General features: G+C 41.7%; 1 protein-coding gene across 6 annotated transcripts in view; it reads left to right on the forward strand.

Annotated features, from left to right (window-relative positions):
• Positions 1–17,755, forward strand: part of LOC129182357 (VPS10 domain-containing receptor SorCS1-like) — a 161,899-nt gene that overhangs the window by 124,715 nt on the left and 19,429 nt on the right. For all 6 annotated transcript variants that reach the window (XR_008570630.1, XR_008570629.1, XM_054778357.1 and 3 more), the window contains exons 12-18: positions 552–628; positions 1,901–1,992; positions 2,368–2,475; positions 4,478–4,595; positions 5,674–5,807; positions 11,049–11,162; positions 13,446–13,617. Coding sequence is in view for 4 of the 6 variants with exons in the window: in XM_054778357.1 (XP_054634332.1) it covers positions 552–628; positions 1,901–1,992; positions 2,368–2,475; positions 4,478–4,595; positions 5,674–5,807; positions 11,049–11,162; positions 13,446–13,617 (815 nt within the window). In the remaining 2 variants the exon portion in view is untranslated. The remainder of the gene's footprint in view (positions 1–551; positions 629–1,900; positions 1,993–2,367; positions 2,476–4,477; positions 4,596–5,673; positions 5,808–11,048; positions 11,163–13,445; positions 13,618–17,755) is intronic.

Here is a 17,755-nt window from a genome sequence, read left to right on the forward strand (position 1 = left end):
GAGTAATTCTGAAGTATAGAAGATGTCACAAGATTAGAACATGGTCATAAATTAGCTGAACCGCAGTAAAAGCCGTAGGGTTCAAAGTTTAAGACAAAAGTAGCAGCTTATACACCGTAAATTACGGTATAAGTTTTGTCATTTGTCAATAGGATTTACTTACAAAGTTTATAAACTTGCAGTATGAATGCCTTGTAGTTGTATTTTACTTCATTAAGCCATTTTTGTGCTTGAAAAAGCTTAATTTAGGCAAAATAATAAATAACATTGGCTAAAATATGCATATATTTGGACTAATAAGAGGCTGTATTCCGATTAATTAGTATAAAGGTATTTTTGAAAAATCGTGATAGAGTGAAGCCTCGAAATTTGAAGCACAAAGTGGCGAGGGATTACTGTATTCAGAATGTAATCTGAAGTTAATATTTCCTCACAAATGTCTATCTGGTAGCTGCCTCCTGCCTTTTCTTACCACTGTTGTCTTCTCACCAAATATGGTGTTCACTGTATGTACAGCGTACATAATGTATTTGTTTTTTAATTGATTAAAGGTTCCTTTGGGTCGGAGCTCACCAACAGCAATGTCAGTGTGTACATCACTTCAGATGCCGGGAACACATGGAGACAGGTGAGGTTACATAGTGTACATTTGTATAGTATAATGTGTTATTTCTTGCTCTATTCCATTTCATGAACACAAACCTATTATTATTTTAATTGGGGTTGTCCTAAATAAGCATTTGATAAGGAAGCACGTAAAACCAATGCACAGTTTTCACAGGCAGGTTTTTGATATACCAAGCCAGATGTTTATTGGCTAAGAAAGTCCAGGCAAAAGTACAAATCTGTCAAGAGAAAGGCTATGTAAAAACACCTCAACGGGAATCTAGTTAGGGAAAGTGCTAGTAAACAAAATGAAGACAAACTGGCAGTGGAAGGAGTGGCAGGAGATATGAAATTTATGCAGACAAGGGAGACAATGAGGCATGGGTATAAATTGTTACAAATAGGCACAGGCCATCTATCCATCCATTCATCTATCCATCCATGCACCGCTAATCTTCATTGGGATCACGGGTGAGCAGGAGCCTATCCCAGATGACTTTGGGTGAGAGGTGGGGTCACCAGTCAATTGCAGGGAACATACAGACTATCTAAGTCATAAATCATAAATGAAATGAAATCATCGCTTTATGTCAGCAGTAGCAATGGGTCGTACTGTATACACATACAGTACATATAAGGGATGTCCGATAATATAGGCTACTGATAATTATCAGCTGATATTGGCATAAAAATGTAATACTGGCCAACATCGGTATCATTTTTTTCCCTACAATGAAAGCCAATATAGTGCTTTTAACGCCAACGTCGCTAAATTGCAACATTTTTGGATAGCGTACTGCGTACTGTGCCACTTTTTATAGTTGTACAATTATAGTTTTACATACAGAAAACAATTCTAAATGCATATAAATGATGAATGTTATTTCTTGAATTCAATCGTGTTGCTCAGCTTCTTTATCAAAATGCTGGCACTTTCAACTTTCTTTGGTTCAATGGGTTATTTTGCAGCCATGATTAAAACATTTACACTATTTCCTATGGGAAAAACATATTTGATGAGAGTACGTTTTGGTTAGAGTGACATTTTGGAGTGGATTAATGACACTAACCAAGGTCCCACTGTATATACTACTGTATATTCTGGTTAAAACTGAACTATTATGTGCATGTAAAGGTAGTGAATGTGGTGGAGTTTAACTGCGGATTGCTTAGAATACGTGCAAGACAACACATTTGTTTTGTTCTTTATTGTGTAAGCCAAAGTGGTAACAAACACCTTCAGTCAAGAGTGAGACACCTTCTGTCTTTTCCTGTCTTTGTTTTGTTCCTGAAGATCTTCAATGAAGAATACGCAGTGCTGTACCTCGACCAAGGAGGAGCGTTAGTTGCTATAAGACATACACCGCTTCCCATCAGACACCTGTGGTGAGTCATGGTGACAGGGACGCCATTCGTCACAGTATGACTCATTCCTGGAGATGAAACTTCAAGTATTAAGCTTGTCAAAGAAAAACAAATGAGTTTGTGGTCTAACTGGGGCACATTATTATTACAGTGGACAGAAAATCACTTCCCAGCTTCTGAATAATCAGCATTGGCTATTGTCATTTGATTGCAGCTGCCTGTCTTTGAATTTATAGTGAGTCTAACTACCGGTGATGAATCTTCACTGAGTGGTGTGCCCGAGTCCTGTGCAGAATATGAAATACAGTCTAGACGACTCTCAGGGTCATTAGCTTGAGCACACAGTCAGGGGGATTAGTGCGGGGCCCCCAGTGTAATGGCTGTTTATCTTCCCAGGTTGAGTTTTGACGAAGGGCGGCAGTGGAACAAGTACAGCTTCATCAGTACCCCTCTGTTTGTGGACGGTGTGCTGGGAGAGCCCGGGGAAGAGACGCTCATCATGACGTGAGTGAAGATTTGTCTTCACTGAGATGTATCCTGCCACACGTAATCTTTACAAGGATCTACAGTGTGTGTGTGTGTGTGTGTGTCCCATGCTTGCATCTGTTTTCAGAGATTCATTATTCCTCACTGTGCTCTTTTTCGGAAAGAAACAAGCTTCCTCACTGCAACTTCAAAACTGCTCCCTGTGTACTGTATGATCACAGGGATTGGTGCTTTGGCCGGCAGTGACGGCATGGTTTGTCTTTTAGATGCACATGAAGGAATGTCATCAATGTGAACCAAGAAACTTTGCTTTCAGATTTTTTATCATCAGAAAATGGAAAAGCGAAGGCGATGACTCATTATACACAAAAAACACATTCATGGACATTGCTGTTGCATGCTTTCATACTGTACGTATTATTAGAAAAGTTTTGTGTGTATAGTTCACGGTGCAGTATCACTCCCATATTGCAGTGGGGTTGAATATGGCTCTGACTTTTTTAACACTCGGTCTACCAGAATTCTGCAACTACTAGAATGACCATAGCAGTCATTTTGACTCTTTGTATATAATTTGGATTATCATCAAAAAGATCTAAAAATAAATTGGTGGAATAGGTAAAAAACACATCAGGACACTAAATGAAAACTATAGTGATTGAGTGTTTGATTGAATTGACACAACATAACTTCTCTGCAATTACACATGCAAACTCAAACTGCAACCATTTTCTCTGAAGCAAGGCTAAAGCCTCCATAGCTGTCACCTTCTTTCTACTTGTCATTTTTGTCTCTCTTGTGTTTAGACTGAAGCTACAGCTAGGTTTTAGCATCACAGAGCATTAAAAACAAACAGCCAATAGAGCAGAAGGAAGGGCGGGAAAAATGTAGCAAATAGTGAAATATGACACCCCCTGTAAAAAGCAGGCAGTCAATTTGACTGCTATGGTCATTTGAGGTAGTAATACTCAGAACTCTTTTGTGTTTTGAAATTTTAATGATAAAACAATGTTAGAATAAAATATACACACATTTAGGAAAAGTCAGGGTCCTATGGGTACATAGGTTTTTTTTAACCAAGTTATGACATTGCAAATTTTGAAAACAGTCAAAATGACTGCATTGGGAGTTCGAGTGTTAAAGGTTTCCACAGGCATTTTATTATCGTCATAGCACTAGTCATAAATGCCAGTCTGGCAGAAAAGACGGGAAAGCACCCCACAGTATTCTCATCATGGACAACATGCAACTGGGTACAAGATTGTTGGGTTTCGGGTAAGGTTTTGAAGCAACTGAAGAGAATCATTTGTGTTCTTATGACCATTAGGTAATGTTTTCCTATCAAATCTGTACTCATGTATACAGCAAGTGCCATAGCCCAAGTGGTAATTGGAAGATTCCATCCTTTTCTATGCCTCACTCTAGGCTTGCGGGTATGCTGGAGCCTATCCCAACTGACTTCGGGCGAGAGGCGGGGTACACACTGGACTGGTCGCCAGTCAATCGCAGGGCACATATAGACAAACAACCATTCATACTTATGGACAATTTAGAGTCTCCAATTAACCTAACCTGCATGTTTTTGTAATGTGGGAGGAAACCGGAGTACCTGGAGAAAACCCACGCGCACACGGGGAGAACACGCAAACTACACACAGAGATGCCCAACGGAGATAAACATTTCCAAATGAAATTATATTTAATTCAATACAATCAAATTTATATGTAATTGTGTGAATTCCCTGAGCATATAATTAGTTTTTTTTGTTCATCAAGTTTTGTCCATAATTGATGAAGAACATTCAGTCATGCTGTCATATACCAACCATAGGGTATTAAGCACTGGACCCTTGACAAGTCAAGCTAACCTATAATGTTTTATAAATAAATGAACAAAAACATGTTAGATTACATTGAGGCTCATAATTTACTCGTTTAGTCTGGATGTGTAAGCCTTACTGACGTGATTGTGGTGCATGATTTTATGTAACAACCAGAGTCACGCGTTGCTTTTTTTCAGGATATTTGGCCACGTCAGTCATCGCTCAGAGTGGCAGTTGGTGAAAATAGACTTCAGGTCAATCTTCAACAGGAGATGCACAGAGGCGGATTATCAGACGTGGCACCTTCACAATCAGGTAGTCACATATTTTCAGGTGCGGTTGTGCTTCTTTTAGTCTTGGAACACAACAGACAGATTTGTGCAGCGTACAGATTTTGCATTCACATTTTTATCATGCCCTAATTTTTATTCTATTTTTATTTATATATATATTTCATTTGCTTTTATGTATACAGTAATCCCTCGTTTATCACAGTTAATTGGTTCCAGACCCAACCGTAATAAGTGAATTTCCATGAAGTAGGATTCCTGATTTATAAATGAAATATTTTCTACAGCATAGAAAACCTGTTTACGACCTATTGAATACGATTTTTAGTTGTTGTTGTTTTTTTTAAAGACCCTATAGACATAAAATCACACACATATGGTCACCTTTATGCTAATATTACCCAATACAGTAGACATAATAATAGAAAATAAGGCAACTTAAGCATAAGACATAAGACACACTTTTGCATTGACAGCATACATACTTCCTGCTGTGGCTATTGTCTCATCAATGTATAGTTACTGACATCTAGTGACCAGTGTAAAATACTGCAGTAATGCCGCTGTTTGTGGTTACTGAGAGACTCACAATGCACTTTAATCGCTTAGAACATATAAGCAGTGAATATTTGCACAGGAGCTGCTGTCGGCCACAACTCACGCCAGTCACTACACTCTCCACACTGCTAACACTCAGCTAAAGACAGTCAACTCTAGGTAGATGACATCACACAAGTCACTTCTCAGGCCCTGCTCCTTAAAGGCGCACACAACAAGTCACAGATGTTACACTACACATCACGTCTTTGGAATTCCATATATTTGTATTTTCGTTCATTTAGTCATTTTTGTGCTTGAAAATGTTTTGGCCAAGAATACGTAGTTTGCTTAAATATGCTTTTTTTTTGTAATAATAGGTCGTATTCAAGCACGAGAAGCGATTATTTGATGTGATCATGTGATGATAATCATGATGCTTTTTGGTTGAACACTAACATATGGGGAAATTCTGACCTCTGGCGGCCTGGAAGAACAAATAATGGCAGCAATTCCAAGACAGTGACAGTTGGCGTGCCTTATTTAAAATTCCCCATCTTCCACAGGGGGAGCCTTGCCTGATGGGAGTGAAAAGAATATATCGGAAGCTGAAGCCCACATCTCGTTGCGTGATGGGAAAGCTGTACTCAGTTTCAATGGTGTCAGGACCCTGTGACTGCACGGAGGCTGACTTTGAATGGTGAGCTAACTTTACATTTGCTTAACAATCATTCAGAGCCCATTCATTTAGTTGTTCGTGAAGACTGTGTAGGGCCTGGCCACTGAGCAATAGCTGTGCGAATGCCCTATTGAAGATGCAATGTTATACGCAATGGCGATTCTAGCTTCAACGGGGCTTGTGCAGCACCTCAACTAGCAGTCTAAACACATATTGATTCAAAATTTGCTACTTAACATATTTTTGAAAGTTTTCGCTTGCGATATATTCGATATAATACAGTGTTAAGAATATATATATTTATTTTTATTTTTAATCAATTTCTGTTGTAATTGACTTTTTTACCCACTTATTAACGGGAGGGCTGAGGCCACACCCCAGTTTAGTTTTTATCCACTTCAAGTGAGCAGTATATCCTGCCTGTAGAGGGCACCATCTGACACACATAGCCACACTGTAAAATCCATTAGTTAACCTTAATTAAAAAAAAACAAAACATGCAAACTGATTGCCTTGAAAAACCAATAAAATGGACCTTAATAGTGATAGTTGACCACAATAGATGTTTATTTGGTACACTCAAGTGAGATGAACTTTTTTTAAAAAATAAGTTTGTTCTACTTATTTATCTGAGTTGAGTGTGCTGTTTTTTTTTTCTCCCTTTATGCTTGTGGCGCCCCCTTGAGAATTCTACCGAGGGCAATTGCCCATGTGGTCCATAGCAAAAACCGCCTCTGTTTCTAACGGTACGAGCACCAGTCCACAAGGCGGTCGAAAGGCCTTCTTGAAGCTGCAATGTGTATTATTACTGACTCGCCAAGCAACACGAAACTGGACAACCTCACTTTCACAAGATCAGACTTGGTCATAAGGGATGTGTAGGAAGAGATTGACATTGACTCCAGGGGTGCCCTTAGTGGTGGAAAAGTATAACTGTTATAACTACAGTGGAGATTTACACATTTTAATTTGTTAGGTCACCACCCAGCACCTGACCACAGGACCACATTGACACCAGAGTAGGAAATGTATAATTGTTTAGCTATCCTCCAGATAGTCCGATGCTCTCCAAATTGTATATGGTGAGTTAGGTCAACATATAATACTTGGCCACATGAGTGATTTCGACGCTAGTGTTGCCCCATACTGACAATTATGCCTGGTTTCACTACCTTCCAAATTTTATATGATGGGTTAGGTCACGATGTAGTACCTGACCGTGTATTGACTCCATTCTCACCTGCTGTCCCTACTGTTGGAACTTTTTTATAACTATTATAACTACCTTTCACTTATTCCAATCTTATTCTTAAATAGTTAATGGCGACTTAACAATTTGAAGTTGTTAAGTAGAAAGCAAATTTTAGTTCAGTGAAATTAAGTACTCTTAGAATCCATCTTGTGAAAAATATGAAATTATGGAACATTTCTTAAATGCAGATTTGCCAAATGTTGCATGCCATCAGTGTCATTCTGCATGCGTGTGTTTTGTATTTTGTTTAACTTACAGTCCAGTTGATGTGATATTTTATATTTGTCCAGTTTACTTGATGGCTTGATGGAGTGATTAGTACTTCCTGTACGATATTTAACTTGATGAATATTTTGCAGTTGGTGGTCCGATTACAGTGGGACCTCGGTTAGCGTACCCAGGGGTTTTCGTATGTTTCGGTATTCGTCGAAAATGTATACAATATGGTGTATATAGTTAATGTGGTGTCCGTCTCTGGTGTCCCTGCAGAGCTCCTGCAGCCTGCGCATGACAGCTGCGCAGTGTTGCCTGCCTTACACTTGGTTGACACTTTACTACGGTGTTCTGTAAGGCACATTCAACCTCAGATTAGAATATTACACAAAGCAGTCCGGTTGCTTTTGCTCTCTGCACTTGACCACAACCTAGTGTCCCTCATGCAGCTTGCAAAGATCATCCTGGACAGTGAGGAATGCCCTATCAGTCATGTACAGGCGAATTGCAGGCTCATTGATGCCATGTGTCGGCCATCGTTCTACACATAGCTGCATCACGAGTGTGCACACACTGTCCCTCTGCAGCTGCTCTCTCAGCTCATCTAGATATGCAGTGCGTGCAGGTAAGTTCTTAATCACCATATCGCCATAGATGTTTATTTCTTCAAACAGTTCTTTGTCCATTGGAGTTTCCACTCTCTTGACTGGCGCTCGTGACAACGTATCAGCTGTCCACAGAGACTTTTCAGGTACATGCAATATGGCATAGGAATAATGAATCAGACATATTAGAAAAATCTGAGGAAGAAGGGCATCCAGTGCTTAAGACCCCAGGAGTCTAAGGAGAGGCTTGTGGTCCGTCTCCAGCTGTTTCCCAATGAGGAAGTTGCGGGACTCTCGCAAGTCCAGGCCAAGCCCAAAGCATCCTTCTGCGCATATCTTTGCTTTTGTCGGTGTGAGAGGCCGCAATGTGTAGGCCACCGGCGTCCATTCTCGGTCCCATTCTTGGAGTAGGACTCCACCTAAGCCGCATGGCGATGTGTCTGCTCAGGCTTTATATTCTTTGTTTGGTTCATACATGGTGACGTCAGGGCATCCTTCAGATCCTGGAAGGGTTTGGCCTGCTCGACGCTCCACATCCAGCAGTTCTTTTTTGACATGAGGTCTCTAAGGGGTTTGTCTCTTTCTGCCAGCTGTGGGATACATTTTTCCCAGCTGGTTCACCATGCTCAGAAAAGACCTCAGTTCGCTCACTGTCGTTGACTGTTGGATCCTCTTCACTGCTTCTGTCTCGCACAGGTCTCGGCTGATGCCTCTGTTAGAAATCACATGGCCAAAGAAGGTTACACTTACTTTGACAGGTCACATATGCACACACACCTCCTGGATCTTCCTGAGCACAGCAATGCAGGCGCGCGTCATGTTCCTCTTGTGTGTACCCCCACATCAGCACATCTTCCATGTAGCAAATCACACCTTCGAGCCCTTCTGTGTTCTATTTTGAAGGTGTTCAGGAGCGAATGGAACGGGTTCAGGAACTGCTTAAAATAATAGCGTTCAACGGGTATGATGAAGGGGGTTGACTTTGCTGACTCTTGTGTCAATGAATTTGCAAAAATCCCATGTTTGCATCCAGCTTGCTGAATAGTTTGGCTCCAGCCAGCATCCAAGTGTTTTTTTTTTTTTTTTCCCCACTGACGGCGGTATGAAATTCTCTCTACACACAGACTCGTTCAGTTTTGGTGAGATTGACACATATGCACAGAGCACCTGTCTTTGTGGGCACCACCACAATGCCTGCGCACCACTCAGTAGGCTTCTCCACTCTGCAGATAACATCAAGGCCCTCCATGCGGGAAAGTTCTTGCTTGACTTTGTCCATCAGTGGCAATCGGATCCTCCTTGGTGTTTTCAGTGAGAATGTTTGAATGGATTCAGCTTTATAGCATGTGGCTGGTGCACCCCTCCAAGGCCGCTGCATAAATTTGGGTAGCTCTCCTTTCTAGTGACGCTGTCCAAGCGAGGAATGAGCCCAAGCCTCCAGCTTACAGACCTCCCCGGAAAAGCAGTGTGCATATCGCGGACAACATATACATCTTCCATTTCCTCCTCCTTACCCTTCCGCAGCAGCAGCCTGGCGACCATTCGGTAGTGGCATCACTGCTTTGCAAAGTGCAGGTGACCTTTTCTTATATGTGTTCCGCAACACAGCGTGTACTGTGACATCAGCACATGTGTCAGTTTTGAAAGTCACATTCTTGTCGTAGATGTCAATATTGACCGTCCTGGGATCGCTATCTGTTGTGATGCTGCCAAGGAAGACAGCAACCTCATCATCAGGCTTTTCGATTTCATGCACAGATTTTGCTGACTTGCGCATGTCTGTAATGTCCTTTTCCACCACATGCATGACATTTCACAACATTTGCAGGGCAAACATATTTTGGATGCAGTGAAGAGCCGCCACATTTCCCACACTGCGATTGTGTGCTCTTTTTTTCTGCTGGGCTCGAGAGCATGGTTAAGTTTAATTTTAGCAGTCTTCCTGCTGCCCTTGAATAGTCTTTCAACAGACTTTGCATCATTTGCCTGAGCTTTGGTGTCTCGCCGAGAAGCTTACTGCTTATTCATCTTCCACCCTCTCCCGTGCCATTGTGATAGCTTTGTCCAAAGTCAGTTGTGCATCCAGCTGCATGCATTCAGACAGCCCTTTGTCCAACAGACCAACGACAAGTCTGTCTTTAATTAGCTTGTCCTGTAGCACACCATAGTTGCAGTGCGCTGCCAGGACTACAGCGAAGTGACACACACATCTACAGTCCCTCCTTCTCTTTGTTTGCACACGTTGAACTTGGCACGTTCATAAATCACAGTTTTCTTCACAACAAAGAAGCCTAAGAAACCATCCGCCTCGTCCTCCATGCAATATATCAGCGTGTTAACTTGATCCTCTTCCAAGCTTTCGTTCAAGTTACTTGCCAGGTGCGGGTTTTGTACCCACCCCCCCGCCGCCGGGACCTGACGATGAGTCCATGCTCTATTGGAAGCGTCAACTGAGTAATCATGTTGATGTACAAATGGGGAAAGCTACGGAGATGTTCCAGCAGATTGTGGAAAAGCAAATGCTACTGAAACTTGACAAGAAGCTGGAGCATATTGAGGAGAAGGTAATGAAGCTGAATCCCATGCAAAAAAAAAGAGCTCCCTGGAACAAAACATGGGCTCCATGCAACAAAACATGGGCTCCTTCATGCAGAAGGTCCAGGACTTGACGGATGAAGTTTAATGTCTGAGAGTTGAGAACAAAGAATTACATTAAGAAATACATTAAGAAAACAGTTGTACTCACGCAGTGTACTAATAACATAACAAGATGCACCATATTGTACGCTAACCGGAACATGTACGCAAACCGAGGCAAAAGTTTGGCTTAAATGTTCAACATTAATCGGAAAACATGTTAACCGGGTGTAAGCTAAGGTTCCACTGTATATATTAATACTGTATGTAATACATACTGTACAGTATTACTTTTAAGGGTCATGCGTGCAACCTGTATCAGATGCAAACATTTTACACATGAGAACGCCCTAAAATGTCATTCATTTGGTTAAACAAGAAAAACAGGATTAAAGCCTCCTTCCCCCCCATTGCTTGAGCCCTAAATGTGAAAATATCAAATATAAATTTGATATAAAAGTCTTGCAGTCATGCCAATGTCTTGTGTCATTTCCAAGAAATGAATCTCTTTAACTCTTTAAAGGATTTGTATTGTCTGTGCTTGGATCCCTTCAGTGATTATGGTTACGAGAGACGGACTGATGGAAAGTGTTCTCCCGCCTTTTGGTTCCATCCATCAGTGATGCCCAGGAGATGCACCACAGGGATGACATTCCTCAACAGCACTGGGTAAACACAGAATGAGATCTGACTACAAGCAGCACACAGATTCTAAGTAAAATGAATTGTGCCTTTGAGTTTGAACTTCTTCACGTACGTTAGTTCATTTATCAGGGACAAATAATCATGTGCAGTGGGGGAAATTAAGTGAGCCACTTCTGGTTTTGTCAAGTCCCCCTCAATCCCCTCCACCACCACCGCTACAAAGACATGCTCAGGCCGAGCCGGTTTCCTGACCTCAATACGGAAATCTGTGGAGGTAGCTGAAACTTTGAGTTGCAAAGCAGCAGACTTGAAAACCTCAACAGTCTCAAAGCATTCGCTTTCTAAAGAGGATTGGATTTAAAACTTCATAAGATGTGCACAACCCTGATGACCAACCACAAGAAACAACTGACCTCTGTGCTTGCCATCAGGTACTAAGCTATCTTTTGTCTGCGGATCAAATTCTTATTTCAGTCACTCAGATAACAATTAATCTATAACCATTATTTAATGGAGTGTTTTAATTTTTTGTTGATATTCTGTCTCACTGTGTTACAATATAAAATTAAAGTAACAGGCTGTTCATCAAGGGGATAAACTTACAAAATCAGCAGGGGTTCAAATTGATATTTACCCCACTGTAATTCACGACATACTGTACATAGATAGAGAGATAAATAAAATAAATAAATATGAAACAGATCACATCAAATGTGTAGTGCAATATACATAATACATAATAATAATACATAATAAGGTAATAAGTCCAATCCAATGAGATATGTGATGTTACACGTGCCTGTATCGGTTGATATCGGAAATTGAGAGTTGGACAATATCGTCATATCAGTTATCCGCAACAAAAGCCAATATCGGACCTCCCTGGTAGTTGTTTTTATATTTTTAACTCATATTGGTCCTTGTATATTTCTTAAGCATACTTTTGAGTGTTAAGTTGCCGTGTGATGATTTTAGCCTTCTATCTAAGATGACACAGTGAGTCAGACTCTTATATTGAGTAATGACCTCCTACGTTTTCCGATGGGTTGACAAGCTCGTTGTGAGTTTTCTCATAGCTCCTGATTGTCTCCTGTCAAATAAAGAGCTCCCTGGTCCTCACGCAGCCGTGCGCACCACAATATGTCTTTTACTCTCGTGGACATGTGCGGTTTATAGTCCGGTGCGGCTTATATATTTACAAATCTGTTTTTCTCTCTAAATTTAGTGGGTGCGGCTTAAACATTGTTGCATCTTATACACTGGAAATTACGGTACATATAATGTGACATGCATATTAACCAAGCTACAGTGACATTGTTATTATAAACATTGTTCCGCCAAACTATGTTACTAGCATATTGACACCTCGCTGCACCACAGCGGCTAGCGACTAGCGCCTGCAGTGTGTGTTTTTGGAGATGTTTTAATACCGGTCTTTGTAGGTGGCATAGCTGTGTCCCATTACATGCAGTAATGATAATAAGTAATGATGTCTCTTTTTATCTGTTTTATATGTTTAGTAGGGCCCAATGAAATTCCCAAATTCCGTTTTTTCCGTTTTGATTTTTTAGAATTCCGTTTTTTACATTTTACACTTGTTTTTACCAGCATAGCTTTTTGGGTTAGTGAATAAAATATCTTTTAATTATATGCAAAATGCCTTACATTTATTGATGCAATACATCTTCCCCGCTAGGTTCTGCCAACTTTCACCAGTGTTTTTAGGTGAAACATGTTTAGTTCGTTGTTTAGTGTTTGTAATGAGATTCCGCCACGATTGAGCGGTCCGCCGGGGATATACTTCCCCACACTAATGTTCCTTCTCCTCACGATGACAGCATTTCATTCACATTATGTCAGTGCTTGTTCATTACATAATACAAACTTAGTGAATATATTCATGCCAAAATAATAAATCATCTCTGTGTGAAATTCTTTGCAGGTTGTTATCATTTTTAATCCTCTTATGTCAGAAAAATTGAAGCAATTATTTGTTGTCTGGCACGCCACAAGGACATTGCAGCTTTAATATGTTACTGAATATGATTGAGTATGACCATGAAGGAATGCAAAACTTATTTTCCTTGAGGCCTTTGAATTGCTTTAGTTGTGAAGCTGTTTAACCCTGCTTTATTTTTATTTAATTTACCATCAACATTGTTTTCATTTTGTTATGGAATACATTCATACATGTAATACTTTTTATATGCATCTTCAACAGTTTGCTTTGACTTTATGTTAGAATAACATTGATACGTGTATTTTGGCATGTGAAAAATCAGTTCTATTGACATGTTTATATTTTAGCTATAGGAAGGTGGTATCTAACAACTGTACAGCTGGAGTCATTGTGGAATACACAGCCAGGAGGCAGCAGTGTCCCATGCAAGCGCCCAAAGGTCTTCACCTGGTCACCAGCGAGGGTGCGCTGACGGCTGCACAGGGCACCAATGTCACCTTTCTTGTTTTTCTCGAGCAGGTAACCACCTTTTCACTCCATTGACTTTATGGACATTGAAAATGATGCAGCTCAGTTCTACAGCACTGAAAACTACACCCACAGTAATACAAATATTGTTGAAGAAATATTGTTAAACAACAGCTTGATGGTGACAGGGATGAGGGGTGGTCTTGATTTATTGTAGATTCATTTTTATAGGACTCCGACCACATGAATCTTCCCAACGGAACATTCTTGAACATTCATACGCATAGAGTTCAGAATGATATGCAATACCGGTTCTCCATTAACAACACATTCTTGAGCTTTGACTGTATGCTGATTGCGTATGTGTTTCTTATCTAGTTTTGTCATACAGGATACTCTTTTACTCGATACTGAGTCATTCTACAATATAATTCCCCCTTTTGGGGGTCCTTCAACCCCCAAAACAATTAATTGATGGCATCCTGTTAGATACACCTGATAAGATTAAACCATTTTGGACATAATTCAATGGCAAAACCAAAACCAGTAGTCTGTCTCGAAGAAAAGCAACAGCAAAATTCCAAATATGTAACCTACAATGGTGGATTGAATTTAACATACAACAACATGGCATTTCAATTAGACTTGAAAAACTTCCCAGTCCTCTGACTTGGTAAAAAAAATAAAAATAAATAAAAAAATAAACTTTTGAAACAAATACGTGTGTTAATTATCTTTGTATCTGTATGCAAACATCATAAAGTCATTTGCATGTGTAATGTTATGGAAGGTATGTGTTTATAATAATAATAATGGATTAGCTTTACATAGAGCTTCAAACTGAAATCCATTATTCATTCACTCCACAATCATACAATGGTGGTAGTAATCTACCTCTGTAGCCTCACATGCCCTAGGGTAGACAGACGAATGTCTGCCAATTTGTGCCAGTGGCCTCTCCGACCACCACCAAACATTCAGTCGTATTTATAAACCAAGGACACAACAACAGTGACTGTGATGGAGAAAGCCAGATTCAAACCACCAACCCTCCAGTTTCCGAACATCCTGCTTTACCTGCTGCCCAGTCATTACCTTTATATGCAATTTTACAATGAAGGTAATCCAAACCATACGAAGACGTCACAAACTTAAGATGTTTATGGTTTATTTATCAATAGCTGGTGCAACAGATATTTATACAGCTATTTAGCAATACACCAGGAGCAGAGATGTCAATTTTTTGCCACCTCAGGATGACGTAGATTTGATGGCAGGGAAGAGTGCTGGACAGTAGAGCCAATCAAAGATCAAAGATGGCGCGCTCCGTGGCAGACGTCTCTGTGACACTCTCCCGTGTTTTTCTATTTTTTGCTATTTTATTGTTCATTTTGGACATTCAACACACTCACGCAGTACATTACAACAGAGAGACACTTTTGAACATCGGCAGGGTTCACCATGAACCTTCATTTAGCCTCTCAGACTTTGCCTTTCTTCTGCGCCGGGAGAACGCAGCAGCCTGCGGACCTGGTGAGCTGAATACCCGGCGAGCAAAGCATCCGAGGCGTAAACGAGGCAAGCGAGCCGGCCTGCATGCTAGGCTAAAAGCTAGAGCGACGAGGCCACCGCTACCAAGCCTGCTGCTAGCCAACGTCCGCTCTCTTGAAAACAAGATGGACGAACTACGAGCAAGGATTACAGCTCAACGTGAGATCAGGGAATGCTGTGTCCTCACCTTCACAGAAACCTGGCTGACGGAGGATATACCGGACTCGGCGATCCAGTTGGAATCATTTGCTGCTTACCGGGGAGATCGGACTTTAGCGTCTGGTAAACACAGAGGTGGCGGCGTCTGTGTTTACGTAAACAAACGGTGGTGCACAGACGTACAGACGATGGAAAAGCACTGCTCGCAGGACATTGAGCTGCTGATGGTGAAATGCAGACCTTTTTATTTGCCTCGTGAGTTTAGCGCTGTGTATTTAACTGCTGTTTACATCCCACCACGAGCTAACACTGCTAATGCACTAGGCCTCCTGCATGACATCATTGATAAACACGAGACCAAACACCCAGACGCTGTATTTATTATATCTGGCGATTTCAACCACTGTAACCTCAGGACTGTCCTCCCCAAATATTACCAGCATGTGAGCTTTCCCACAAGGGAAAATAACATCCTGGACCAAGTCTACTGCAACATGAAAGGTGCTCCAAGACCCCACTTTGGAAAGGCTGACCACATCTCTATATTCCTTTATCCAACATACAGACAACTTCTTAAAAAAGCTCCCCCTGTACGTACAGCAGTTAAAGTATGGAATGAAGAAACTGATCAAGTACTTCAGGACTGCTTTGGCTGCACAAACTGGGATGTGTTTAAAACTGCAGCGGGGAGGGAAGATTGTACTGTTGATTTGGATGAATATGCTTCTGCTGTTACTGGCTACATTAGCACATGTATAGAGACTGTTACCACCACCAAGTATTACAGAAAATACCCTAACCAAAAACAGTGGATGAACTGTGATGTAAGGGCTAAGCTACGTGCTCGTTCGACTGCATTTGTCATGGGCACCGCTGATGACTACAAAAAGGCCAGATATGACCTGAGGAGGTCCATACGAGAGGCCAAAAGACAGTACAGACAGAAGCTGGAGGGCTACTATTCCACCTCAGACCCTCGGCGCATGTGGGCGGGGCTCCAGCACATCACAGACTATCGACAGCAGAGTAGCGTAGCCACGTCCAGCCAAACCACACTTCCTGATGAGTTGAATGAGTTCTATGCCCGCTTTGACACCCAAACTCCTGATGAGCAGAGAGGGTGGCGGAACCTGGGGAGCACACAGGACTCACCTCTCATGGTGACATCAGCTGATGTGCGCAGGGTTCTAAACAAAACAAACCCACGAAAAGCAGCAGGGCCAGACAACATCTCAGGACGTGCACTTCGGGTTTGCTCATCAGAGCTAGCTGATGTGCTTGCTGACATATTTAACCTGTCGCTTGCACAAGCATCTGTACCGACCTGCTTTAAGTCCACCACCATAGTGCCCGTACCCAAGAAGAGCAACGTGACCTGCTTGAATGACTATCTCCCTATAGCACTCACTCCTATTGTTATGAAGTGCTTTGAAAGATTAGTCATGACCCACATCAAAAAGAGCATCCCGGCGGCAACCGTGGACCCTCTACAGTTTGCATATCGCCAGAACCGGTCCACGGATGATGCAGTCAACACTGCCATCCACACAGCCCTTTCTCACCTACAGGGCCAGGACACATACGTCAGAATGCTATTTATAGACTATAGCTCTGCTTTTAATACAGTCTGCCCCCACAAACTCACAGATAAGCTCCTCACACTTGGCCTGTCTCCCTCCCTCTGTAACTGGGTGTTTAACTTTCTAACAGGCAGGCCCCAGTCAGTCAGAGTCCACAACCGCACATCCAGCTCAAGAATTGTGAGCACTGGGACCCCACAGGGGTGTGTGCTGAGTCCACTCCTCTACACGCTCTTCACCTACGATTGCGTGGCCTCCCAGAACAACACCAGCATCATTAAATTTGCAGATGACACTACAGTCATCGGACTGATCACTGGTGGTATTGAAACATCATACAGAAGAGAGGTGGCGGACCTCATAGCTTGGTGTCGTGATAACAATCTCCTTCTCAATACAGATAAGACTAAAGAGATGATCATCGACCCAAGAACAAGGGAAAAGGAGCCGCATAGACCCCTGTTTATTGATGAGACTGAGGTGGAGAGGGTGAAAACCTTCAAGTTCCTTGGCACACACATCAGCGAGGACCTCACCTGGTCTCACAACACCCAACAAATTCTGAAGAAGTCCCAAAGGAGACTGTACTTCCTGAGAAGACTGAGGAAATTTGGCATGTCCACCACAATCCTGAGTTGCTTCTACAGATGCACTATCGAAAGTGTCCTTACCGCCTCCATCACTGTTTGGTACGGTAACTGTACAACACGTGATAGGAAGGCACTCCAGCGGGTGATCAAGACCTCACAGAACATTGTTGGGGCAGCCCTCCCCTCACTGCAAGACATTTATAAATCTAGAGTCCTACGCAGAACACACAACCTCATCAAGGACAGCACACATCCACAACACTCATTATTCACACTCCTACCGTCAGGCAGACGCTACAGGAGTTTGAA

Source organism: Dunckerocampus dactyliophorus, chromosome 6, assembly GCF_027744805.1.
Source record: "Dunckerocampus dactyliophorus isolate RoL2022-P2 chromosome 6, RoL_Ddac_1.1, whole genome shotgun sequence".
Classification (NCBI taxonomy): domain Eukaryota; kingdom Metazoa; phylum Chordata; class Actinopteri; order Syngnathiformes; family Syngnathidae; genus Dunckerocampus; species Dunckerocampus dactyliophorus.